General features: G+C 35.5%; 5 protein-coding genes and 1 long non-coding RNA gene across 9 annotated transcripts in view; 4 read left to right on the top strand and 2 right to left on the bottom strand.

The window, feature by feature from the left end:
* The first annotated feature begins 1,089 nt into the window (after window positions 1-1,089).
* On the top strand, window positions 1,090-2,409 carry e(r) (enhancer of rudimentary). The gene is made up of 2 exons (XM_014246854.3): window positions 1,090-1,242; window positions 1,307-2,409. Exon 2 carries the CDS (start codon window positions 1,468-1,470, stop codon window positions 1,777-1,779), a length of 312 nt encoding a protein of 103 aa, XP_014102329.1. The 5' UTR covers window positions 1,090-1,242; window positions 1,307-1,467; the 3' UTR covers window positions 1,780-2,409.
* Window positions 2,410-3,137: 728 nt separating this feature from the next.
* Window positions 3,138-5,768, bottom strand: Rbm13 (RNA-binding motif protein 13). The gene is made up of 4 exons (XM_014247005.3): window positions 5,579-5,768; window positions 5,466-5,512; window positions 4,663-5,398; window positions 3,138-3,718 (listed from the first exon to the last, which is right to left on the bottom strand). Exons 1-4 carry the CDS (start codon window positions 5,591-5,593, stop codon window positions 3,545-3,547), a joined length of 972 nt encoding a protein of 323 aa, XP_014102480.1. The 5' UTR covers window positions 5,594-5,768; the 3' UTR covers window positions 3,138-3,544.
* LOC138857240 (uncharacterized) lies at window positions 3,718-5,109 on the top strand. The gene is made up of 2 exons (XR_011396308.1): window positions 3,718-4,457; window positions 4,515-5,109. It is a non-coding gene; the product is annotated as an uncharacterized lncRNA (long non-coding RNA).
* Window positions 5,769-6,007: 239 nt separating the features above from the next.
* LOC106627032 (uncharacterized) lies at window positions 6,008-9,279 on the top strand. Its single transcript, XM_014247004.3, has 4 exons — window positions 6,008-6,227; window positions 6,395-6,745; window positions 6,814-7,465; window positions 7,529-9,279. Exons 1-4 carry the CDS (start codon window positions 6,124-6,126, stop codon window positions 8,804-8,806), a joined length of 2,385 nt encoding a protein of 794 aa, XP_014102479.2. The 5' UTR covers window positions 6,008-6,123; the 3' UTR covers window positions 8,807-9,279.
* A 338-nt stretch (window positions 9,280-9,617) lies between these two features.
* Uros1 (Uroporphyrinogen III synthase 1) lies at window positions 9,618-11,158 on the top strand. Its single transcript, XM_014247006.3, has one exon. It carries the CDS (start codon window positions 9,779-9,781, stop codon window positions 10,583-10,585), a length of 807 nt encoding a protein of 268 aa, XP_014102481.2. The 5' UTR covers window positions 9,618-9,778; the 3' UTR covers window positions 10,586-11,158.
* Window positions 11,159-12,595: 1,437 nt separating this feature from the next.
* The window catches only part of Moe (moesin), a 35,603-nt gene continuing 20,497 nt past the window's right edge, over window positions 12,596-27,701 (bottom strand). The window contains exons 3-10 of one of the 4 annotated variants that reach the window (XM_070109373.1): window positions 23,372-23,464; window positions 17,555-17,734; window positions 15,922-16,050; window positions 15,493-15,519; window positions 14,626-15,392; window positions 14,171-14,558; window positions 13,889-14,101; window positions 12,596-13,813 (exon numbers count right to left, since the gene is read on the bottom strand). In XM_070109373.1, coding sequence (XP_069965474.1) covers window positions 13,649-13,813; window positions 13,889-14,101; window positions 14,171-14,558; window positions 14,626-15,392; window positions 15,493-15,519; window positions 15,922-16,050; window positions 17,555-17,734; window positions 23,372-23,386 — 1,884 coding nt within the window. In that variant the 5' untranslated portion in view covers window positions 23,387-23,464 and the 3' untranslated portion in view covers window positions 12,596-13,648. Of the gene's footprint in view, window positions 13,814-13,888; window positions 14,102-14,170; window positions 14,559-14,625; window positions 15,393-15,492; window positions 15,520-15,921; window positions 16,051-17,554; window positions 17,735-20,078; window positions 20,246-23,371; window positions 23,465-27,701 lie in introns of those variants that run through there. The other 3 variants (XM_036365473.2, XM_014246938.3, XM_036365474.2) reach the window with 3 other exon arrangements.

The following is a 27,701-nucleotide window of genomic DNA, read 5'->3' as shown; positions in this document are numbered from 1 at the left end:
CAACTGATCGCTTTCATTGCGTTTCTCAATACACGTTTCGTAGATTAAGCTCTACAATTAATCATATTGCCTTCAATCGCTCTACTACCATCTCACTGTATTGCAAAATGTGCTATTGTCGAAACTTTGATGTAAATTTTGCAATTTAGAGTGATGAAACCGACATTTCGCGGCCTATTATTTCTTGATGCTTTTCGCACAGTTCCCGCACAATAATAGTCACTTTAGCGTTTTCAGACGCTTTCCGATACTTTCACAGTTTGCCTTGTATTAGGTTAATTCAAGCGAAATATATGTTTATACATAGCGACGGCAAGTTAATCAAACAAAAGTCAGCTGATGGACTATCTGACAATTGCCTGAACGTAATTCACCTCCATAAACCGAGCACAAGAAATGATCATTCGTTAGCTTATCTTGTGTTTCATTATCGCTGGATCTTCTACGAAAAGATAATAGTGAGTGAGCGAGATGGATCATTTTTAGTTTTGTTATTAAGTATGCAGTGGTGAGATTCAGATTCAAAGAATAAATACTACATCTAATATGACCTTACTAAAATTTCTTTCGAAAAGAAGATCAAAGAAAATTATATGATAGTTTATTGGCCTATAATTAGGTTTAAATAACACGAAAATAATATATATGTGATAAAGGTACGCCTAGATAAAATTATGGCTGGGACATTGAATACGGTTCGTCAAATTCGCGGTTAAAACGGGTATGGGCCGATAGAAGAAAATTTATAGTTTATATAGTTTTTAAGATATATGTATGTCATTTAAAGTTGTTTAACTTTTACTATATAATGAATTGTACACTTATATTGTTCACTTTTATTTTCACAAAGACTTCACAAAATTGTTTCTACACATTCTTTAATTGCAAAGTCATTTTATTTAATAATAATTTGCTAAATGTGACTACCTAGGCAAATCAGATTCAGTAATCGCATACCTTTGTCGTATTCGGTTTATTTTCCACAACTCTATGCATTCACTCGCTACTTCCGCTACTCGTTATTTTCGTGAGAATTTCCTTCTATATAGCAAGCTAGAAAGAATTCGCTAGTGTCGGGTGGCATTTCGCCGGGGCATTCATATGTGAGAAAAGGACAGTAATATTTCTATGGAAGCCGACTAAGTTTGACAGCATCAGGAAAATAATTCTTGCTCGCGAATATCATATAGCAGTGAAATAAATATTAAAAAACAAAATTTGCAACCAAAATAACAATATAACGTGAGTAAAACATATTACAGTTTTTCATTAAGGTGTATATAACTCTCAACGTTTGAAATTCTAGTGCGAAAACGTGCAGCACCCAGAAATTTGTAAGCGAAAATATATCGTGCCAGGGTCACAGCGCCGGTCAAGAATTGCCTTGTTGTGGATATTTGGATAAAAGCACATCGTTCTAGAGCCTTCTTCCTGCTAAACGGATAATAACACTGCCACAGAACCAGCATGTCTCATACAATACTTTTGGTGCAGCCTGCTTCTCGACCTGAGACGCGCACCTACAGCGACTACGAGAGTGTAAATGAATGCATGGAGGGTGTTTGCAAAATCTACGAAGAACACCTGAAAAGGCGCAATCCCAACACACCTACAATTACATACGATATCAGTCAATTATTCGACTTTGTTGATCAGTTGGCGGATATCAGTTGCCTCGTTTATCAAAAGTCGACAAATACTTATGCACCCTATAATAAGGAGTGGATCAAGGAAAAAATATACGTGCTGCTGCGGCAAGCGGCAGGCAATTCAAATTGATGTGGTAAACGAACTGCTTGAGAGCTGTTAGCAACATATAATCGCAATACGAATGAAAATGAATAGGTTTTATAATAAAATCTATTACAATTACGCGTAAATTAATACGATATGTAATTGATTTTTATTTGAACTATTGTAAACACGTAAAATACGTTTGTCATAGCTTCTCCAATCAATCGAAGCTTTAAAGTCATTGCAACAGATAACGCTACTCGAAAAGCAATGTAGAAAAAAACCAGTCATTTAATTTCATCTTCAAAACTTACAGTAAACACTATTGACAAGAACACTTTTTTGTATTTTTGCTACAACATTGAATTAAATATTTATGTAATCATTTATAAAGAAATAATATTTACTTTTCCCAATATCATGCAGCCTACTGCAGCAACGGATTAGCTGTTTCAGAAACTGAACGAAGTATTTGAAACTCTAATTTGTGGCCACCAACACTTTAATTAAACTTAGGGATAAGATGCTAGTAATAAGAATTTCTTGAAGTTTGTGTTTGAAGTAAATGCCAGTTCCGCATAGATTTTGTAAACTGCCAATGCAAATGCAGTTACTTTTGTAAATGGAAGCGAATGGACGTGTACACATTAAACAATAAATGTTAGAAAATCAAAAGACTGTTATTTATTTCAATAGGCGCAGACTAGCTGCGAGTATTTATGGACGATGTGCACATTCTTACATACAATTCAATGTATTTACGTATATTGTTTGGGAGATGCTGTCGTATAGCTTGGCTTTGTATAATTAGCGGCAACACGATTTTTTAATTGAAAAATAAACTCGGTTGCAATGTGTCTACAATCGCATACAGTACTTATACGTTTGTGTATGGAGATATTAAAAAGAAATTCTGATAATTAAGTACTTTCTTAAGTTTTTTGTTGACAAATCGTGAAAGTTTTCCGGGATACCTATGGACTTTTCGATGAAATAATATGTTTCTAAAATTTGTTGTAAACAATTGAAAACTGTTCAGCATGTGCATATGGCGTTCTGTAATATAATATTTAATTATTATACTTCACGTATATATTTAGAGATTTTTTTCGATGGCTTTAAGAGCTTTTTTAAGTGTTTATAATTGAATGAATGAATAAAAATTCGAATATCAGGCCATATAAATAATGTACAAAAATTTGCATCTGAGCCAACCAAAAAAAAAACCAAGATTTTTGCGTCAAGTTTTGGTTCGTCTTTGAAACAAAATTCGTAGTAAAAAGCATTTAAATTTGGATTTCACTTTCAATATTATATATCGGCTGTATTTAATCATTTATGGAGACATTACTTGGCGCACACATATACACACACACCGATATAGTAATTAAATTGCAAATATGTATGTATGTAATTAGGCGATCACAACGTTGAGGTCAGCATCAATCGGTGTTTTTGTTTTATTTTGCTTTTTTCTCATGCTTACACTGTTTTGTGATTAACAATGAATATCGTTCTGAGTAATTAACAAATACGTACTCACAATTAAGGCAGTTCAAATGAAAACTTGTTTTTGACCGGTACGATGCACTAACACAGATTGTTAATACGAGACCAATACAGATGAACAATCAATTTTTTGCATTTTGCACTTAATTGTCATATATTTATTTCATACATAACTATACCACTAAATTCATTAAAAAAATGCTTTACTACAGTTAACGCAATCACTTCCCGTGCACAGCGAGAATTTACCGGAGCAACCGACGAACGGATTCGGAGGTTGACGTAGCGTCGTACATATACCTTAGTTATGTAGCCTTTGCCTCTCTGCAGCAGTTTCACTTTCCATTTCATATTCGATTTCCACTTTAGACTTTTTGCTTCGTCGTGCCGCTGCTTTACTGCTGCTCGCCGTGTCAGAGGGCGCTTTACTTGATTTCGTTGGAGCACGTACAAAGGCACCGGGAGCTGATGTATCCTGTATTGCATGCAAAAAAGTGAATTAGTTTTGTATTTAAACTGTAATTCAAACTTAATTATAATGTTATGAGCAACACAAGCACTAAAACTAATTATTTTTGTATTAGTTTAATATTTTTATTATATACATGATCGTATGATTCGTGAATATTTTAATAATTATTTTCAATTAAGCTAGAACTTTCAACTTTGATCGGCGACAAGGTTGTGTGCTCAACATATTATTTGCTTTTTACACCACTATACTATTTACTACTGACAGCACACATTAAGTACACACTACTACTTAATTATTACACAAAATGTTTATTTGAAACTCTTGAAATGATCACGCTATAACAAAGTTTTGTTCATTTATAACTACTTATTGATATCTGAGTATCTGAGTTGCACATGCGCGACGTAAACTAACATAACGAATATTATGCTTGACATTATAATTATGGTATTTGAAATTTTTTTTGAAAATCCAACTGTTTTTACTCAGCCACTCATGCAATAATTGTTGCAGTGTTTCAACAACACTTATTATTACCGCGCAACGAGCTAATCAGAATGAAAGCGCTTGGCATACTAAAGCGTTTATTTTTTCTGATGCCTATAAATATAATGACAACAGCACGATGCGCGGAAATAAGGTCCGAAATGTTTTATCATATATCAAAATACAATACGCTCTAAACAACTACTTTAGATTAACGCTAACAATATAGGTAATGATGAGAGCAGAAAAAGTGGTATGTGTTAAGGTACAATTACAAAGTCAAATAAAAAGTTAATTTAAATTTTTAAAGCTAACTGTTTAATTGAGAATGATACTTCAAATGAATGAGATAATAAATTGAAAGCCTGATGCCGCATGATAACCGCAAGAATTCGAGTCGATTACATACTCTTAAAAATGTCAATAAAACAAAACTATATGTAAGGTATACCACTCACCTCAATATCGCCAGCATCGTCATCACTATCTGAATCAGTGAAATCGCTATCCACTTCAATTTCTTCCCGTTCTCCCGAATCACTATCCGCATCGTCTTCATCATCGGAATCGGCTTCCACGAATTCTTCATCCAGCAACTCACGGCGTACCTCTTCGTCAACTTCCATTTCTTTTTCGATTTCTTGCTCTTCCTCCTCGCTCGCCTCTTCATCTTCCACTTCTTCTGCTTCCAAAGCTTTATTGAATGCAGTTTGTGGGAAATTGTATATATCCTGGTACGTGCCGGTTTTTAAACGCTCCAACAACTCTTTTTCAATATGATTATCAATTTTCGCAGCTATCAAAGCCTTTTTCTCTCGGCGTGCTTCCCTTCTTTCGATTTTACGCGATAATGGTACTATCAGTTTCTGTCGTCGTAGCTTAAGTTTACGCATACGTATGAGATACTGTGTAATTTTCAAAAACCGTTGTTTGTTTTTCGCAATCATATATTTTGGCCAAAACACCAAATTTTCATTGATCTGTTCCAGTGCCTTTTCAAAGTTGCGTGATAGTTTAACTCGTTCCCATAATTTGTTTGGCATATGTGCTCTTTCCGCAGTCTTTATGTATAAATAAATTATACCTTTTTCTTCGCGAACTGTAGCATACTGTGAGTTGGCCAGCGGGCATGTTCGGCGCGTACACAGACCAGTTAAATTGTATTCATGTCGACAGAACGTACGCGTATCGGTTCTATTATTAAAATATGAAACAAAGAAGACGTTAAAAATCCTTAGGAAGTTTACTATGTAGAACTTACTTGACTTTATGTGAACAAAATGACTTGTTTATAATACTCCACACTACCTGTAGATAGAAAGAAATGATTATGTTATTTAATGTCATCTATAGAATTACAATACTATGTCTTACATCGTCGTGCTGCATTGTGTTTTAGTTTTTAATACAATCAATTGGTAAAAATTAATTAAAATTAACAAAACACCAACGTAAAAACACGTGTGAGCCAAATTCAACAAACCGTCCAAAACATGGGAAATGTCAACTCCTTGACAGCTGTTTTCATTAATTCAAATGTTGCCACCCTTTATCCATCCCATTCGGTATTAATATTTATTAGCAATTAAATGCAAATTCAGATATTTAGATAATGATTTAGGTAGAAGTCGATGCTTTAAGGGTTCGTAGTTTTGAATTGTTCATATGTAGTCATAGTTTGTAAGAACTTTATTTCTCCGCTTCGAAATTCGTCAGTGCTGCCAAACCACTTCTGTCAATGTGTTTGGCAGTCTTTCCCAATATTCACCACATTTTTGGTGGAATTTATTGTGGCAAATGTAAAAATAAAAAGTGACAAACATTGTAGAACGCGTTGCGAATTTGGTTGAAAGCGCGCATTTTGTTGAAAATTTAATGCAAATATTTGCAAACGAGTAAAAAGTTTATTCATTGGCAAAATGTACAATCAACTGTTGCTGTCGCTGGCGGTGAGCACGGTTCCAATCCTGGCGTTTGCATTTGTGGGACTTTTATTGCTGCACAAACTATACGTGAAAATTCGGTAATATCGCTTTCAATTGGGCACACCAAATTTCTAACCTCCTTCAACCGGTTTAATTTTGCTATAGTCAATATATATTTTTGACTTTGTCAATATTTGTCAATTTATTCTATGGCATTGAACATAATTTTCGCATATTAAACGAAATCATCAAAAATTATTTATAGCTCCAATTTTGATGTGAGCGTAAATTGCTGGTTTTGCAATCAAAATACGCGCGTGCCATATTTAAAATCGAACAGCTGGACGTGTCCTCATTGTGAACAATACAATGGATTCACCAAAGATGGGGACTACAACTGTGAAATGCTTTCACAAATGGATTGCAGTAATTCATCTACAGGTATAGCAAGACTTGATCATTCATCTGAATATGACTCCACAGAATCAGCGCTGTGCGCTCCTAAAAATGGGTTTTGTAATGAATGCAATGAAGCACAACGTTTAAAGGTGGAGAAGTTGGCACAATTTGAACCCAAAAGAGAATCGCGTTTTGACGAAGAACTCAAAGCTTTTAAGTGAGACTATTATACCATATATAAAAATCAGATATAAATAAGCGCTTTAATTTCATTATTTCTTATAGAGTAAAATTGGAGCAGCAATATCGCTTATGTGGCACATGTGAACGTCATTTGGGAAAAGTACTTCATGAAAAGAAAAAAATGGTTCTGGGTTCCAAATTTCTTGATTTCATTATAAAAGGTGCTGAAACACTGAAACAACCACATTTCAGCCATGTCCGTCATGTACAGCGTCAACACTGGAAACGCCGTCTTTCGCTTCACATAACTTTACTGACAATAGTGAACTTGTTTTGTTTATGCTGCATGTTGCCGACATTGACGCGTGAGCATCTCACATCAGTTTTAGGGGAACGAGTCGGAGAACAGCTGTTTTTGGCTATTTCACATGTGTTGGCATTGTGCCGCGTGTTGACCGCATACCTTACTCAAATTGGCGCGCATCCATTGTTGGAAAAATATAAACTGTTTTCGCGTACAATTTTCATGATGCTTATGTATTCGCTTGGGTTAAAGATGCCGCTAATAAGTCGTATTAACTTTTTTTCGCTTTACGTGCTTGTATATCCTTTTGTGCTGCTGGGTATATCTTTTGGCTATAAAATGATTGATGGTTTTAAACTGACACGTTTCACATTTTTGTTGGCCTTATGGAGCGCATTTGCAGGCGGCCTAATAGAGGAACAATTACACTTTCCGTCAAATACTCTAATGGTATGTTCAGGGGCAAAATATATTATGTTTTGGGAAATAAATTGATTTTTTCCTTCCCTTTAGCTCATTGCTTCAACGCTAACTCTTCTTCTCTCATTGACAAATGAAGTTGAAGTCTCTCCGAAACTTCATGATAATAGTACCACCAGCTTTCATAAGATCTATTCCGAGGACTACTTGAGTGATGATGATACAATTAGCATGTTAAGTCAACAGTTCAATTGCAGTAGCGCAAGTACCGTTCGATCAACTTCCATACGTGGACGACCATCGCCGCAGCAGAAAGAGCATATGTATAAGTCGCCGGTTACTTCGTCAACTCTTTCTTTACACAACGCAACAAATACAAAAGTTTCACCTAACTCTAGCTACAAATCTTCCTACTTCGATGTGCAACCCAATGCACACTCAGGTCGGTCTCATTATGCAGCGTCTTCCGTTGGAGATTTCCACTCGGCCCTCTCATCTGCCACATTGACCGCACGTGCTCCATTTTTTGGTTCAAATCTTGACATAAATAACCTGGAACGTGCGCGGTCACCGATGTTTGGTCACAGTGGTAATAACTTAAGAAACGGCATAAACGCTTCAGTATTAAATGCATCCTTTAGTGGAGAATCGAATGCGCATATAGCAGCGCAGAAGAACGGTTTCTACGGTCAGTATCGCATCGGGGGACCAATGAGTCAGCGCAACTTCTCTGGAAATTCTGGTGCATTACACTCGCCATTTTCATTGTCCAGTAATACGGTGTATCAGCGTCCTGCTTCGACAAATTTACTCACGCCATCTCGCTTCAGCACCACTTGTCTTGCACAAACGCCTGCAACGTCTTGGTTATCAACCGGTTGTTTAAACCAGCTTAACAAAAATTTTCCAGAACCACGGCAAACAATGACTACCATTGGAGAGAATTTATCGCGCGCATCATCGCAGTCGTCGGGGTTCGAGTCTCAAAACGAACGCTTAAATGTGTCCCGTGAGAATTCGTTCAGCAACGAAAGCAACGACGCCGCGGCGCATACTACAGCTACAGAAGCCACACGTGGTTTCCAGCCAATTGAGGCTGGCAGCCGTTTGGCTTTCTCACCACGCCCCTCGCTGTTGTCTAACCCAGGGTTGGTGACGCCATTAACAGTGAATTGTGGATTGACATCACCTGCCGCCAGTCAAGCGCCATCTATGGGCGACCTATGGGCTGCACCCGTTCAAAGGAAAGGTCTCGGAAGACTTGATATATTTAATTTACGTAAAATTAATGATGAACTACCACTGCCCACTCATAAATATAAAAGCGGTGATCTGCTGAAAAAATGGAAGGAAAGCCAATTAATTTCCTAACCTCAAGATATTTTGTTTAATTCATATACATGATTTTTTTTATCACCTCACATGTAACAATATTTATTTAATTTATATTAACTAAGAAATTTTTAGTTTAATTAAATTTATATATACAGATAAGTTTACGCAGGACTCAAGAGGGGAATATAATTTATTGTTTAGTTAACAAGATAATTGTAACTTTTATTATAGCATATAGAACAATTCCTTCATAGCTTGTATATATATTTTTTTTATTATTTAAACAAAAAAGTTAAAAAGGCGCATATTGATAACAAATTTGTGTTAACATTGTTGACTACATTAATGGTTACATTAGTGGTTTTGGATTGTAATTTTATTTTTGAAGTTCTAGTTGTAATCGTAAATTAAGCACTGCCAGGTAAACACATTTGTAAATTATTTCTACAAGTTGACATGTTCAAAAAATGTGTTAAGGAATAAAGGCTACTTTCAAGTTTTCATACAAATGCGGTTTTAATTTTAAAATGCGGAACAGGCAATGTTGCTTTGTGTTATGTGATGAGTAAATGCATAGGTAAATATGAAATATGAACATAGAATGTACCTATGCTCGTATAAATTTGAAGTAAGAACTCGTCAAGGCCATATTATTGATGCTGTTTAGTAATTTGCGAACAAAAATATAATTATACTTCTTAAAATTTTATTAAACAAAATTAATAAACTACAACAATAATAGATTTTAGATTCAACTTTCTTTTGGCACAAAGTCATTTTGTGTGCGGATCGATGCAACCCTGTACGTAGTTTGGATCAAAATATTATTATCACTGCATTCGTAATTCTCCCACCACCCACCCAACCGCTCACAAGCACATAGAGAGAAAACGGGCATACGCTCCCAGCCACCTGCTGATATCAAAAGTTTGAAAACATCGCCACTCTCCACCGCAATAACCATTTGATAGTCAGTCAGTCAAGTTTCGTTGACATTGAATTAAAGAAATGAGTGGAAGGCGCACAGTGATTATTTTCAAATCCGAATCAGAGAGTAGTGACCGGTACGCGGAGGAATTGCATGCCAATGGCTTCAATCCGATATTTGTGCCAACACTCAGTTTCGGTTTCAAGAATCTGGAAGAGTTGCGAGGCAAATTGCAAGCGCCCGATAACTTCGCTGGCATCATTTTCACCAGTCCTCGCTGCGTCGAAGCCGTTTGTGAGGCATTGCAGTTTTCCGAGCTGCATGGCGGTTGGAAACTATTGCATAATTATGCAGTTGGCGAGGTCACACACAACTTGGCACTGTCGTCACTGCAACAACTATTCACGCATGGCAAGCAAACAGGCAATGCCCGAAATCTGGGCGATTTCATAGTGGACACGTTCGACGGTTCGCGCAATTTGCCACTCTTGCTGCCTTGCGGCAACTTACGCACTGACTTGCTGCTATCGAAATTGGTGGAAAACGGTTTTCAGGTGGACGCTTGTAAAGTGTACGAAACTGTTTGTCATCCGGCGCTGGCCGAGAATATGGAACGGGCTTTAAAGGCCGACAACATCGAGTACTTTGCCTTCTTCTCACCCTCGGGCGTTAATTGGGTACATGAATACTGTAAGGCGCACAATGTGAGTATGGACAAATGGAAGTTGGTGGCGATAGGGCCGAGCACACGTTTGGCTATAGAAGAGCGTGGCCTGCATGTGTTTCAAACAGCCGAGCGACCTTCAGTGGAGTACCTCATCAAGGTTTTATTGAATCCCAGTGTAGGACGACCAAAGCCGACTGGTGAGATCAAAGTGGAAGACTAATCAAGGATTCTTCATTGGTGGAACTGATTGTCAGCTGTTAGTTTGAAGTTATTCATTTATTTATTACCTGTTTAACGCCGTACAAAGGGTGGCCTTATCGAATAATTATAATGTTTGTGATCTGGTATATATGTGTATACTTATACGTACATATTTACATACATACGTATATATGCACATTCATTCATTCAATTCAAATGGAAACAAAGGCATGTTACTGTGCAGAACGCATCCAATGAACGAGTAGATATTGTGCATACATATATATGTATGCAAATTTTTAGGAAATCGTTCAAATTGATCGGCATATTTTTAATTTTCCTTCTATTAATAAGCGCATGTAAATCACCTTTTGCAATGTAAATAAGCTTCTATATATTTGTAAGTGCAAGTGTGTGCTAAGGTGATCTTAAATAAACTTGCACTTTCGACAATATTACACCTACATTGTACATACAGATATACATACATATATACATATCTAGGTGTACATGTATGCATGCACATAGTCGTCACCTAGTTTAGAGAGAAGTGATCTAATAAAAGTATACATTTTTTATTTGCTTCATTCAATTTCAGTGTTTTTATTTCCATGAAAAATAAAAAATATTTAGACCGCCATTACATGTACATATGTACATATACATACATACATGCAATCCGAAATAGATTATTATTTTTAGCGTATCCAAACAGTCGTCTCTTATAAATTATTATTCACACGTGCCACTGATAATTAAACGAAATTTAATTGGATTTAACGTTTGTGTAAAAGTAACGGAGCTGTAGGCGGTGCATTTCGCTTTTTCGTAAACAAATTCAGAATTTCTAAAATCTGCAAAAATACACTTTAGGTAATATAGATTTGCAACATGTTCAAAAATAGATAGTATTAAGCTACACATTAGAAAACCAAGTGGTAGCTGCCATGATAAATTTAAAAATTTGACGGTGCAAGACATGACCCAAATAGGTTTAGAGAATATGGCTGTATATAGAATCCCCATTGGCCAAATATTAATTCGGATCCATTTTCGAATATGTTATAACATAATAAATAATTTTAATTTTCGAGCTACTTCCATAGAAACTACGACTAACAAAAATTAAAATAACAAAATATTGCTATGTTTTACTTCAATAATTAATTCAAAAAACAGAGTGTCAGATTTTCATATCAAAATCTATATTGTTTTATTTATAAATCATCCATGTGAATTTTTTATTTTTCCATTAGAACCATTTTTATTCTTACATATAAGAATATTCATTTCATCGCATTTTCATATTTTTATGTATATAAAACTTGAACTTCACTCTTCGCGAAGGACCAAATGACTTGTTTATAAAATTCAAATTTATATTTTGTTGATCGGTTAAATTAATCACTATTTGTTAGTAGTTCAACAATTTTTTACATTATTTTTATTTATTGGCCTACTAACTGATTGAGAATTCAGTGTATTCGTCTTGTCCATAGTTGTAATACTTTAACTTCAAAAAATCTTAATTATAATCTAGTGGAATAAAACATGCATTTAATAACAAAACACGAAAACATATGATCAGATGGTAGGAATTGGTAACGATAGGACTGTTGTAACAAGTTGCATTTTGAGGCGGTCCGTGCTGTGTCATTGCCCGTCAAGCCAACACCAGCAGCGAAAATCTTTAGCATATTGCTTTATACTTCCACAATAACAAAGGTTAAGAGAAAATTGTCTCGGCTTTCATCAACTTCACCAACAACATTTTTAACGTTTTCTACTCTCTATGTAATAAGTCTTTGCAGTGGACCAGATATGAGTTCATTCCATTGGTGGTGGTTTTTATTTCTATTGAAACAAATGCAAAAAAAAGTTGTGGCTAACTGCAGCAGACGCGCGACTTAAAGGAAAATATGGATGTTTGTTAGTTATTTAGGTTTTTTGACACCCCATCTCCCTTAACTCAAAAGTTTAAGTTATTTCCTCTTTACATTTCCTTCATCTTCTTCTAATAATACAATGGTTTATTTTTATTTTATTATATTATGTATAATATAATTATTTTGCCAAGTAATAATAACAATTTTTCATGTAAATGGATTCCCGTTGCGTTGCTCTTTTCTCTTGCTTGAATGATTAGACTTCCATTTATATTTATTATTTCAAATTAATAGTACTGTTATTTAATAATAATGTGTAATAATTATATATATAGAACAACTATAACTTAAATTATCTTTTATTATATCATTTAAAAAATTTTCTCAAAAAACAAAAAAAAATGCAATTTATATATATATCTGTGTGTATATATAAAGTTGGTACTCAATAATAAAATAATTAAGACGGAACGATTCAAGGAAATGCCTGGATTTACGTTTTTCATTTTGGCGATTGTAAGTGACTAAAAGGGAGAAAAAACAATTGACATTTTAGTATCGCTCGGGAAAAATATTTTCAGTATGATTTCAAAAATACTCTTTTATTTTAGCAAACTTTCAGTTTTAGTTTAAATACTTAAAAGATTTTAAATAAATGCCAAACGCACAGGAATATTTCGCAATTTAGATTAAAAAAATGAATAAAAGGCAAAAACAAAAAATATTTAAACGATTATACAACAAAATCGTAACTTTTAGGAGGAACAGCAATCTTTTTTCTTGTTTACGTGTGTCATTGTCATTAGATTTACTTTTTATTCAAAAAGAAAAGAAAATGCAATTTGATTGTTTCTACGAATTTGATTTGTAAGCGTTTATGAATTTTTGTTTAATCTTTTTCTTTAGGGTTTTATCTACTTTGCGACATCGAAGACTTTATCTTATCAAAAGTGTATCAAATTTCAATTCTTATTTCGTAAATAGTAATTCTTTCATTTAAATAACGATCGACTTGAAGGCCGCCGATCGAACGGAGGTGTGTTTTTCGTTAGTTGGTTGATTGCTTGCTGGTAATTGTTGTTGTTTTATTGTTAAAATAGCCGCTTCTGTTGATCTTGTTGTTCTATACAAAGGACTGGCGTCATAGTGATACCAGTCATCCTCGGCCAGTGCGCACCAAGCTGCCACCCTCCAATTTACATATTTTCAAATTGATCCACGCGACGCTTTGTGTTGCCCTTACGTATTTCGCGCAATGTCTTGTACTTGTCACGACCTTGACGCACATTCTCCCGATGGATCTTATCGTTTTGCGTTTCTTTCGTTTCGTCACGTGATTGTGCCAAGTCTTGTTTCAGAGCCTAGAAATATTCGAATAAAATTTATTGTTAGTGACATTTTAACATCTCACAGTTACATTTAAGCCGTTAACTAACCTTCAACTGATCATGCAGGCGCTCGTTGCGCTCGGCCAGTGTGCGTCTGTCCTCGATGGGATCCTTGATATGTTCATCTGTATCTAGATCGCGTGAAACATCACCGCCACCGTCGCCATTCGTCAGCTCCTCCTCATTCTCGTTTTCATCTTCGGCTACATGATGATGTTGAGGTGTGGTGGACGCGGCCAAAAGCGCTGCAGCAGCTTCCGCCTGCAAACGTAAAATTTAGTTAGTTTTGTATTCGAAGGCAATAAGTAGTTAATTTTGCAGTTTGCTTACCTGCTTGCGTCTAGCTTCCTCCACTTCGTCTTGCAGACGTTTAGTCTCTTCGTCCTTGGCGTTCACCTCATCCTGAATGCGTTGTACTTCCATTTGTTTGGTCATGATCTCCTCCTCCAGCTTGGCTTTCTCAGCTGCCTCCATATTCTTTGCCTCCTCAAGGCGTTGCAACATAGCTTGCAGCTCTTTCTGGCGTAGCTCCAATTCGTCCTTGGCTGCCTGCAGTTGACGCAATTGCTCCTCCAAACGGCGAATCATCTCCTGCGCTTCCAGTAGGTCCTTCTGAGAGCGCTCCATTTCCTCTTGCATCTGCTTCAGACGATCCTCATACTCTTGCTGCTTCTTCTCAGCTCGTTCGCGTGCCGCTAGTGCCAACTGCAGCTTCTCCCTGAAATCATATAACACCCAATTAGTAAATGAACAACAACCAATTTCAAGACTCTACACAAACTTACCGTTCTTGCTGCTTGGCATTCTTCTCCTCGCGTGCCTGCGCCTTCATCTGCTGCACATCAATTGTGTCGGGCTTGCGTCGTCTCATGTACAGTTCGTGGTTGCCCATGCACAAGGCCAGGATTCGTTTGTTGATGCGTACACGCGGTGCAAAGAAGACAAAGTCGGGCGCTTTCTTATCGATTGGCTTGATAATAAACTTTTTATCCGAAAATGAAATATTACGGATTTCCGACCAAGGAAAACCGATTTTCGGCGTCAGCTTGTCGTCCTCCTCATAGATGTTCAGGCCGAGCGCGTCTACGCCCAACCACAGGTCGGTGCCCTTTTTGTTGCGGATTTCGAAGTAATTCACGCCATACATCTCAAGATCCTGTGCGATCTTCAAGTACTCCATCATGGCATCCTCGCGCAACATGCCGCGATGCTCCTTCCACCAGTTCATAATAGATTGCTCCCATTCATCCTTGGACATTTTGTGTTGATCGATGACACGTTGCGGCAACAGGCGATCGTTAGCCAAAAAGCCGGCTGTGTGCATGCTCTTGTTGTAGTCGCCGTGGCGCGCTTGAACAGCGTACGAAGCGAGCAATACGGACGTTTCCGGGGGACAGTAGATTTCGTCGGATAGTATGGCATTTTTCACTTGCAAATAGAACAGGCGCAGCGTAATGTCTTGAATTAGCTCCTCGGCGACGTCTTCCGGGTAGAATTTGGCGCGGAATCTAAACTGCAGAGGATTCTCCTTCTTCACGTCTTGATTCAAAACCTGTACAGGGAAGGTAGTAAAGCAAAAATTAGTCGGAGCACATTTAATCGACAAAGCAAAACGAAATAAGTAGAGTTCAACAAATTCGTAAAACATTTACCCAAGTGGAGAATGGCATTGATCCAGTCTATTCAAATACGATGCGATTTATGGGTGCATTAGAAGGAATGAGAAAAAGGTGGTAAATCAATAAATGTTTCTTATTATAAATGTACACCTTCGATTTGATAAAATAGAGCGTGAAAGGAACCACAAAATAAAAGAAAACATTTTAATTGGAGACAACGAAACTAAGGCACTACACTATAATGGAGACTAATATAAGAGTTTAAAAATAATAAAACTCATTTCACAAGATATACCAGGGAAACAACACGTTGGGGGTCACATATTAAATTACTTTCGTTTAGCTCGATCTCTACACCCCAACTCAGTGCTAAAGCGGGTTTCAAAAGCTAGACATTTGTATTGGTATGAGCTTGCTCTAAAGTTGAAGTGACGCAACGGTGGTTCAATACGACAGGCTCACCATATCATCGGCATCGTCGTCTTCGTCGCTAACATCATTGCTGTTCTGATGGCCATCGGCTGTTTTCTTATCCACATATTTCTTGACGCGTTTCAAGTACTTTATGGTTTTTATGGCTGGCGACTCTGGCTGTGCGGCAGCCATTGTGTGTATATAGAAATGTTAATTATTCTGAGAAATTTGGCAATTTTCATATAAACATTTAAAAACAAACGAAAAAAAGACAAATATGTGCTTAATAACTGTAACTGGTGTCATCGAGCATTAGCCAACTTTATGTAGCGAACTCACGGTCACGAATGTCTGTATGTTATGTTCGGGAACGATTGGCTTCAGTCAAGCGAAGTTAAATAGTGATTTTGTAAAATTTCAGTTAGACAGTAATGTATTCTCCAAATCCAAATTAATAGCCAATCAATGCAAGATGAATCCGAATTCGTAACATGTTCGTTTTCTTCATTAGAACGGTCGAGGCCATACTTCCCGCCTATACGAGTATATTGGTGAATGATTCATTCGGTTTATTTCTTTTTTAGCTTTAATTAATGTGATTCGCCAATTTGCAATTTCGTAATTACTGTTCTACGAGTTCTAACTGAAGTAAAATAAAAAAAAAATCCATAAAATGCTCTTTCGAAAAACATGTTGTTGAGTTCGCACAATCCACAACCTTTTTCTGTTATAAGACGGATATTTGTCCTCTATATATAATATTAAATGGCTCATTTTGAAATCAATAAACCAACTCAAGATAAATAAAATCTATAGAAGTTCAAATGAATCCTTAATGTTCAGTCATAATGAAATAAAAGCAGTATTATGAAATGTCGATGAAATTTTATGTTTTAAAATTTACATATGTATGTATGTATTCCACATTTGTTATGATTACAGCGAAACCCTTAGAACTTTCATGCTCGCTAGTTTTACGGGACTTTTTTCGTAGTCATTTCCATCTATGTAGATGGAAGAGAATTAGATTTACTTTTGGACAAGAATATTTACATCAGCAGTACTTTTAAACACTATTGTATCACCATAACAATAAAAATAACGGTATTGTGCTCATTAATACAAAAACTTTACTTTGCTTTATACGTCTCTTAAAATTCATTCCTATATTGTGGAGTTGTGGATATTGCTGAAATATTATTTGTGAGCCTCTTAAGAAGTATAGAATAAAAGCTAAGTCGAATTGTTGATTTTCTAAAAAAAAAAAAAAAATTCTGAAAGCTAGACATCTGAAAAACACTTGTGTTCCAATTAAAACTTTCACAACCACCTCTTGAATTGTTGCAGTTCTATTTTTATTCACTACGTATTCTAAAAAATATGAGAGCTCTAGTTTTATATTTATTTTATTTTTCTTTTGACGAACCCCTTCAGAACTTTTGTATTTGGAAAACTTTTCATCGAGGAAACACATAATATTTAATAGAAAACTTCTTAAAAGTAATTTTTTCATTGTCACCACATTTTCTTTTTCCTTTATTATTTTGCACACCGATAGGAAATGCAACATTGAATTCTAAAAACGGCGTCAAGTAATTCAGCATTAAGAAAATCAAATAAAATAAACTGAAGCTTAAAAGAAGACGACAATGGCTCCACTAATTTCTTTCCAATACCTTACCTTTTTGTAAAGTTTAATCCATGTGGAATCACCCTTTGAATCGGTGTACTGCAGGCCAAAGAACCAGACTTCGCGCAGGCCGATCGTTTTGACGACCTGATCGAAGAGCTGCTTGCCGGTGGTCGTGTGTTGTATGGCAAACTCCAGCTCGGCGTCCATGGTGGTGACGCGTACATTTAGCTACAAAATCAAAACATACAAAAAAATCGTTAGTTAATATTATATTATATAATAAAAATCACTTTAATTACTGTAAAAAAAAAATAGAAAATCAGCAATGACTGCCAGAAAGGCGGAAAGGAATTCGCCAACACGCTAAATGCTTGAATAACATTGTTACAGGGGTGGACTGGAAAGTGGCTAGTTGGCGACAAATTGCTATTGTTACTGTGATTATGCAACAATATAGTTAATTTGCATGTATTACTCGCCTATCGATCGATTACGGTTACTTTTTATATGTGCTTCGTGTGTGTATGGGACACATGCGGCAAGCAATTCGACTGCAGCGATAACGATAAATATTTCTATTTTGCATTTAGGAGTTGGGTGAGCATGGAAGGGGCGCCATTTGCGCATATTACTACTACTGTAAGTAACGGAAAGTCGCGGACGTCGGGCGAGTGACACGCTTACATCCACGTGATGTCACAATCAAACAACAGCTGTTGTCTACACTCGCACGCATTTATACATTCGTACACTAAAAATAGGAATAAACAATGTGAGCAGACAGATCCAATAGAGCGCATACGAACATAGCCACACGCACACAAAAATTAAAAGAAAAGCATACGCAAACAACTGTCAGTTGGTGGGTGTGAGGTGGATGAGGTAGTGCTGCTTAGCACTCATTAGTAATTGGACAGCGGTCATCAATAGTGTCCGCTCGCTCACTACTTGAATTTGCTTATTTTGCATGCACTTAAGTTTATGTGTATATAGACATGCATATTTACTGGTATATAGTATAGCTTGTGCAAATAGCAAATCGAACGAACGCACGCACTGCCATCACAACGATGACCGGCTTGGCTTAGTAGCATGCGACGAGTTCGTTGGGATTTTACGGCGCTTATATGAACGCTTTGACAAGCTTTGTTGGCCAAAGCAACAAGCTTGCATAACTAAACAAACAAACAGGTTCCAATCGCGATGGAGAAAACGCACGAGTGCGTCAAAATTAATTCACCTCCAACACGGCGTGATAAAGCGGACAGACGATGGCGTTCCAAGTTAATGACTCACAGAGGAACTTGACAATGTAAAGCAAAACTGCAAAAATCTTTCATTTTAACCAAAATTACTCAAATATTAATTTTTCTGAATTTCTCGCTTTAACACGATTTTTTTCGGGTCTTCATAACTACTTTCAATCGCGGTAGGGGTCAAATTCCCTGACCAAATGAAAACGGTTGTTTTAAATTAATTATCACAGCCCGTCTTCCGTCACAACAAGTGTTCGCAGTTTAGTACAAGAAAAAGAGAGAAATATCAACGCAAACATTTAAGCATTTTTGGTCTCCCCACGTCTCTTTTTCAGCTAGACGTGCAACAAACGTGCGAATGTTCAATCCAATTAACGTTTCTGGGTTAATGCATTCATAGTCCAAACGCACAGAAATTGTGTGCGGCACAAAGCCAAGCATATCCGTACATAGGTAGGTATGTGTGTACATTGAAAATATATATGTAATATATAAGTCGAAATGCATACCCGATAGGAAATAAGGCAAATAAACTTAACTGTCGTGATTGATAAGAAGAAAAACTTCGGAGGTTATACAGAAATATATATTTTTCACTTTTTAGAAAAGTTTTTTATGTTTTCGAAATAAAAATAAAAAAAGTGAAAATGTGCAGAAACACAATTAGTAAATTTCAAAAAGATAAGAGCGAAATATTTTCTAAAATTTTATCTCTTCTTTTATTTAATCTTACAGATTGTAAAAATAAAATAAAAAATTTGGTGCTTGTGTTGACTAGAATGTACATAATCACAGTGATCGGCCACTTTTCCGCATCAGTAGTTTGGAGGAACTGAAACAGCTGATATAAACGGAACATTATTATTATTTTTGGCTGCAGACTGTACACGACAGAAACTCAAATCAATTGCAATACAAATTATCAAAAGCGGCGCCATTTTAAGTGACAGTAAGATTCTGTGAATTTTTAAATTAAATTTGCTTTATCTTCTTTCAAGCAAGTACTGAGTTAAACGGTTCTCATGAACTTAACAATAGGCTGCAGCAGCTGTCAATTACTGCTTGATACTTTCACTTTATTTTATTTACTTTTGCAGAATAAGTTTTTTTTTATTCTCATAATACGCTGGGATTCTTCCTAGAAAGCACTTGAATTCAATCCCAGTAGTGTTATTAAACGATATATTAATATAATTATTAAAGTGTCACAGTTTTCTCACACAAAATCAGATCAACTCTAGTATATTTCGGATGATTACTGATCCATTCATTTTGATATAATGATTATATTAAATGAGTGTATAATTCACACTAACCGTTTTTTGTTTCCAGCTGCCAACGTAGCGCGGCAGCCGAACCCGGCTATCGGACACGACCATTGCGCCAAGCTTTAATTTGTTTAACTTATAAATTGCTACCACGTTTCACACTTATTTTTAAATTTTATTAATTTCACCTCCTAATGCGTTGTTCTAAGCGACTGGTGGCACTTGTTTCAGAAGAATTTTTTCTTTATTTTTGTCGAACGCGAAGAAACCGTTCTTTTAGGCGGATCTGTCAAGACTGAAATGCTTTCCAACAAATTCCATCATTATAAATCAATTCAGAATGCCAACAACCTTAACAACCCCCAGTAGTTTCTAGTTGGCCTCTAAGCCATCGACTCTAGGAGGGTGGGCCATTTGGGCCATCACTAGATACTAGTATCTATCGCTCGCATGTCGATGTTTGAGGCGAATGGCATATTGGCATATCGGCACGTTGAACACACCACACCTTCTTGCCTCCACAAGTAAACCCAACAATAGCAATCTGGGGAGTAAGTAGCCGCACGCAAGCCCAGCGTCGAAACGGAAATACATTTTAAGCGTGAAAGCAGTGTTACGCCCTGCGGGCCAGCACAAGAGTTCACCTGCTTGCGTGTAATTCAAGAAGCTAACACATCTAGCATTGGCTAGAAACAAAGTGAACGCAAGCAATATGCGCTTGTAGTACACACCCGCGTAAAATGGGAGTTAAGTAAATAAGGTCGGCGCAAAGCTGGGATCGTAACGGTAGTAATGGAGAGCAACCTTATAAATTCCACCCCTCGTGGGTGTATGGAACATCAAATTTACCTATGTAAATATAAATGAAATGCGATTGTTTGTTTTGTTGTTACATGCGAATGCCTGAAGGAATTAAGTAACGCAGAAATACGCAAATGGAGCAACGAGACTTGGTAGCCACTTATTGATGGCAAAGTGCCGTTAAGCAAATAAACAACGTGTAAGCGTTATATTTATTTACCGTAAAGCAAAATGATGTACGAGCCTACAGGCAGGTAGATAGGTGTCAATGTGTGTTTGTGTGTGTGTGTGTGTGTGTGTGTACTATCTTTTTAGCTCACTAGGTCATTCAGAGTCCACAGCGCGTAGTAATCAACGCAACATTTGCTAAGTCAGTGGCTATTTATTTATTTTATCGAGTGATTTTGCGCATCAGAAAATGTCTTTTTAGTTATGCACATACATAAATTGCCGCTCATACACCTGTATCGATGCCGTTCATTGAGTTACCTCCCGAGTAATGCTTGTTGGCGGGAGACCAAGCCCATTAATTTTTGTGCAAAACGGTTTACAGAAAAAATACACAAAATCAAACGCTAAAAACGTTGAATAATATGTAGGCCACTGACTGAGGCTGACTCATGCGGAAAATCAAAACAAACAGAAAACGGAAACGACAATAAAATGTTATTTCTCTCTAATGTTCCACCCACTGAATGGCACTTTATGCGAAATGGAAAAAGCTGAAGTTTGTTGCGGCTGTCTGTCCGCGTAAATCCTATGTTTGGGATGTTCGAATTGTTATATATATACATACATATACGTATAAAACTTCGAACATCCCAATATATGTATGTATATAAAAGTTCGAACATTGAAGCATGCAACACATGTTAATATACATGCTATGTATTTATGTACTACAAACTATTTCGAATTTATAAGAGTATATGTTACATAGAAAATCTTTGTACGTGCCTATATTTAGAAATAAAAATATCAAAATAATAAGCAAACGGGTGAAAAAATATATATGAATATATCGGATAGTATCATTCAAATTCAGATTTCAAGTACTAATAAAAAGAAGAAGTTCAGACGGAATCGAAAATAAAAGAATTATTAGCAATAAATCGTTACAACACAACGTACGCCTAAATAAGTTTCAACTCCTAATTGGTTAATCGTGAAAACTAAGGAATGATGGCTATTTATTTTTGAAGTTCTCTACTGCTCCATAGAATCAAAACATATTAGCCAAAGGGGTGAAAAAAAGCAGCAAGCTAATTTTTCATCGTTTAAAATGGAAAAATTATTATTTAGTGTTGAAAAAAATAAAAATATATATTTATCGAAAAACTGATAAGATAACTGATAAGTTGAAGAATGTTACTGGGAGAAATAAATTTGAGATTGATAAATTTTTGTTTTTATTTTTATTGCCTGTTGAGAAAATCAACATTGCCTTTTTTGAATCGGCAGACGCTTATTTTGATCATATGAGAAAAACACCGCAGTTACAATAACCATTCGATAATTGACAATTTTGGTTGTTTATCATATATTAATATGCCAATGGTAAATTTCGTTCTCTTTCGCATTATTTATATTCAATAAAAGAGTCTCCACAATTGTTGCGCTAGATAAAAGCTTTGTTTAAACCGACAATACCCCAACAGAAGCAATGTGTAATTAAAAGTCGACTTATTTATAATTTAAGCCTCACACTCATGTTTCACGTCAAATCACCCACGTCCATACACCGCATGAGTAATGCCAGTGTTGTATAACTGGCGCTGAGGCGCAATGCGGTGCAAAAAAGCCACACTTAATAATTTGGTAAGCGGCTGTCAGACGTTGCTGCATAAATCGCTTATTGTACTGTGCATTTGTAATTCGTGTGAGAAAGTTAATTCAGAAATATTTTTAATTTTCTGTTTTGTTTTGGTTTTTAAATTTGTTACGCCAATGGACAAAATAGGTTCTTTTTCGTGTTTAGAAATATACCTGAGGAAACCTTTGTGGCGAAATAAAACAAGCGCGTAAAATTTCTAAGTTTATCATTTGAATATTTCATATTGTTTAAATGTAATTTAGTTTCAAGAATGTTGTATTGCGCTATTTTCTATTTGAACTTAATTGCGTCACTAACTATTGACATCACATGTTTTCTTCATAAGAGAGAGCTTAGAAGCTTCTTTATATACAGATATAACACCGAAAATTTTCTTTGACGTGCGATTTGAAAATATCTAACATTTGTAATCACTGCGGGTACTTGAAATCGTAGTTTATTGAGACTATGTGTATGATAGTGTGTAGTTTCTTTGTATGTATTTGCTGGCGATTCTCGAACGTTTGTTACGCTACAGTTTTTGTACAATAAATTTTACCTTGGCCCTAAATTTGCGCATGAAAAGTTGTCATATTGATAAAAAGAAACAACCACAAAAAAATATCGTTCCACAATGACTAGACACTGTCCCTGAGCGCAAAGAAAATTTAGTGATTTCTTCCTAATGGTTTATTACTCAAGCAATTTCATTCCATTTCATACATACCGATTTTCGCGACATTTTGGTATGTGGCTCCTCCGCTCTGGTCAGCACAAATCAATTCAGCTTTGTATAGGCAACAGTCAGTGCGGAAATAATCTGCGATTAAATAAAAGGAATAAGGGCTTAAATAAACATACATATGTACATATATTCATCTAAAAATAGCAAATACACATTGTAGTAACCGGTATTGTAATGAGAAACCTGTCTATCGAGTGAACGTTATGAGGAAAAATATTCTATATATATGTATGTACATATCTTATAAAAATTATAATTGAAATGTAATTAATTTTGACACACTCGTATTTTTATGCAGTTATTTCTCTCCCCATTTTCTCCAATGAGTCACTGAGTTCATAACAGATTCCGCCGAGTTTTTACTTGTTGTGGCAATGAAATGCTTACTTATTATTTACTTTTGCCATGAATATACCTAAGTGAAGTACAAATAAAATGTGATTTCATCTGGTACGTGATTCATTGATAAATATTTGTTTAATAAAACTAAAACGCTCACAACGTTAAGTGTGTAATAGAATAAACATCATTAAACAATTAGGAGTTGTTTAAAGCTCGTCTTTTATAGTTATTTAAATGTTGAGCTTAAATGAATAGCATATTAGCCAAGTATGCCGAAAAAATGTGTTATTCAATCACAAAACATTCTAATTTTTTAAATGTTTTCTAATTTTTAAAATCAAATAGAGCTTTAGATTAGATCTCTTGGTATTCGACTAATTAACTAACCGGATTAACCGAATAGGGCATTATTCGAATAATAATATTCGTCGTAAGTCGTCGACTATTCGATTAGCCGCACATTTTCGATTATCCGAATAACCATTCGTTGTCGACTATTCGAATTGTAAGCGTTCAGTTAATTAAAAAAAAAATTATAATAATAAAAAACAAAAAAATAAAAATAAAAGGCGGCTTGGATTTCAAACAATTTTCATTTATTAAAATACTCGCAGCAGAGCATCTATTAGAATAGTGGCAGTAGAACGACTATTCGAATAGTATTAATCGGTTAATATTCATACGAACGGTTACAAACCGGGTATTCGAATAATCTGTTTTCACTTTATTTACGATCCCTACTTTAGAGCCTTTAATTGGACGATTTATAGTTATTCTGAACTTAAATGTTGTATTTTTAATAATTTGTACAGTTTTGAGGTTGCACTATGTTTTAGTGGCATATTCTTGACCTTCTTGGAATTACTTGGTACAAACGACGTTTCGCACTAAATTTGATAAATCTTAATTGATTTTTTTTTTTAATAAGAAAACCACGCTGTGCCTATTTATGCAATTTACCTCCCACAACTAATACTGTGAAAATATGTCTGTGACGAATACAATAAAATAACTTTAATTTATTTGTAAATAGTTCGTGAAATTTTAAAATCATCCTGTTTATGGAAAACTCGTCCAATGAAGAATAATGGTAAAATCAAAGCAAAATTTTTGTTTTTACCATTAATAATTCTAACTTTCACGGAACTTTGATTTTTCTAAAGCTCTTCAAAAATCGTAAATACCTAGTTGACCTCTACAACAAGACGAGTGTAGAAAAGCGCAGCATCTGGGTAAGGTAAACGAACGTGGCTGCGACAAGTGAAATCTCAAAAAGTAATAGAAAAAAACAAGTTTCGCTTTTCTTTACGTTTAGCGCTATTCCACTGCAGCAGCGCGGCCATTACCACTGCTGGACCAGCCTTGCCAGGTTGGTTTATTGGATTTCACCTAAACCAAGCAAGCAGGACGGACAGTACATTTATACGCAACTATGTTTTATTAAGAAATTTATGGCAATTAAAGATGTTGACCGCAATGTAATGCTCGACACGATAATGACCATCATGGCAATAATGATGGAGCCACTATTCATAATCATATGGGTACGGGCTAACGTAACCAACGGCGAGGAAGTGGAAATGCACGTGTTTGCCGCTTGAATATTTAAACTCGCTTGAATGGGTACGAGCGAGTTTATATATTTGGCTATTACTTGGCCACTTTTACATGCTTGAATGATGATGGCATAAATAAAAACCAATTATGTGCGTTGTCGGAAGCACATGTACGGCGGTGACGTTGCATTGACATAATCGTCAAACCACAAAGTTGAAATAACGAATTTCCCCCCACATAGTTGTTGATCATTTCAGCATTGTTGTTGTTATTGTTGTTTTGTCTATTATTTACTCTTTGCACATTTGCGTCAGTGAAATCGGTAAATAGCATCATCGCAATTGCCAACGTGGCCACAGAAACGTTTAAGTTTTTTTTATGTAAACGTTTTTCAAACAAACGTACGTATATATGTACACATGTACGTGGTTAGTATAGGTGTGAATTGCTAGTAAAATGCAATAATTTTATGAAAATTATATACAAAAGGGGCAAAGCGTTCAAATAAGTCATTAAAAAGTAGACATCTCATTTCAAATATGTGAGTACTTATGCATATAAATATGTATGTATGTGTGTGTAAATTTATATAATACATAAAGTTTTTCAGCTTGGCCAACAGGTAAATACATGCAGTGCTCAAAGGTAAATAACTCCCACATGCCGTTAAAATTTAAATAAACAAATGTATGTACATAAATACATATGCATGTATATGAACAGTATGTAGGTAGCAACAAGCGATTTTAAATACATACTCGCATTTGTGTACATATGCATGTATGTATATGAAAAATATGGCGAAACGATTTTGGCTCAATTTAATTTTACCCAAAAACTTTTTGCTCCTTTGCATCATGGTGCATCTGCTTTGCCTTTGAATATACTAATTTGCACAGACGCACTCACACACTTGCAAACGTTCATAATTTGCATTAAGCGTCTCGCACGAGTCGCAACATACATTTTTAAAGCAACAAATTTCACCTTGAACTTGATTTCATTTGTACACATTTTTTGAGGGCATTTCAGATAAACTGGCCATTATTGCACGTTTTCGCAAGTTTTATTGCGAACTCTGGCAATAATGAGCTTTATAATAAGACTGTTTGTTGTGTGCGGTTTTGACATTATTGTCTATTATATATTTTTGTAACGCATAATTAAGACTTTTCTTAAAAATTAATTATTGGTCGGGTGTTAAATGACAGTACTATAATTCCATACATACATTTGTATACAAATGAATAAAAGTACCGCCTGAGGCGTATTGGCGAGAAAATGAGTGTGAAGACCATTTAACGCTAGAAAGCTCGAATTTATCTGCTTTTTTATAGAAAGAAATGTGCCCTTAGCTGTTCTCTTTAATAAAAAAATAAAATGAGTAATATACTTGTTTGCTTGCGCAAAATATGTGGTGCGAAATATCGACAGACGCGCTTCCGTTTTAATTAAAGAAATGAAACACACAAAATAAAGAAAAAACACTTTGACAAACATATTTTCGTTAAAATTCTAAGAGCAAATAAGAAATAAAAACGAAAAATATAAAAAACGGCTTAATGTGCTGCCTAGCATAATGTAAATATACATGCCTATGTATGTACTTATGACTTTTACTTATCTGAAAGAGAAACGGATATGACGTATTTGCCCCCATGGCTAATAAAGTGGCAAGCGAAAAAAAGTTCATTAAATAAACACCGAATAATTATATGAGCCTAATACTCGTATATTGCGTTACACAAATATTTACTTCTATGGGTTGAGGATGACTTTGACTGCGGTCTCCATAAAAAACCTACCCCGCCGATTGGGGTAGAATGCTTTTAATTGAAAAAATATGTAAAAAGTGGATGTAAGATCTATTTTTATTGGTTACTGTCATAATTCAGTTGTAGCACAACAAATCTTATATTATAGTAGAGCACATATGTATGTCCCCAAAAGCTGTCTCTATGATTACTCATAAAAATACTTAAAGCAAACGAAATACTTCAAATGCCATTGAATGCATTGTTTTAAAAGTTTTAATATAAAAATATACATAATACATACTTACTTAACAATGAACATATAGTAAATATGTATGTATGTGCACTTTAACAGAGAGCATAAAACTCGCTTTCAAGGCAATCAATTGCACGATTAAATCAAAATTTTACATAACAATCCGTCTGCGAAGCACAATGAATGTTAAGAAGCTTGGGGAAGATGTTAGCTGGTGAATGGAAGAGTTAAAAGCGCAAACAATTAAACAAAGTCAACCGCACGTAAGTGTGTCAAGTTCAAAAAGCTACAAGAGCTCTGTCCCAACTTTCGTATATAGTAAAAGCAATAAGAACATATAAAAGTATTTTTGACGATTACACAAATTTAAAGCTTTATTAAATTAAATGAAAACCGAATTGCA

This window comes from Bactrocera oleae, chromosome 5, assembly GCF_042242935.1.
Source record: "Bactrocera oleae isolate idBacOlea1 chromosome 5, idBacOlea1, whole genome shotgun sequence".
In the NCBI taxonomy this organism is placed as follows: Eukaryota; Metazoa; Arthropoda; class Insecta; order Diptera; family Tephritidae; genus Bactrocera; species Bactrocera oleae.
This window is presented reverse-complemented; position numbering and strand designations above follow the sequence as displayed.

Bases quoted from the DNA above. Each gene is read 5' to 3' on its own strand.
- LOC106627032 (XM_014247004.3), top strand. From the start codon at position 6,124: ATGTACAATCAACTGTTGCTGTCGCTGGCGGTGAGCACGGTTCCAATC. The intron at 6,228-6,394 runs GTAATATCGCTT...AATTATTTATAG, and splicing joins AAACTATACGTGAAAATTCG to CTCCAATTTTGATGTGAGCG. The intron at 6,746-6,813 runs GTGAGACTATTA...TATTTCTTATAG, and splicing joins GAAGAACTCAAAGCTTTTAA to AGTAAAATTGGAGCAGCAAT.
- Rbm13 (XM_014247005.3), bottom strand. The intron at 5,399-5,465 runs GTAAGTTCTACA...TTTTAATAATAG, and splicing joins TTTTGTTCACATAAAGTCAA to AACCGATACGCGTACGTTCT. The intron at 3,719-4,662 runs GTGAGTGGTATA...CATGCAATACAG, and splicing joins ACGATGCTGGCGATATTGAG to GATACATCAGCTCCCGGTGC.
- Uros1 (XM_014247006.3), top strand. From the start codon at position 9,779: ATGAGTGGAAGGCGCACAGTGATTATTTTCAAATCCGAATCAGAGAGT.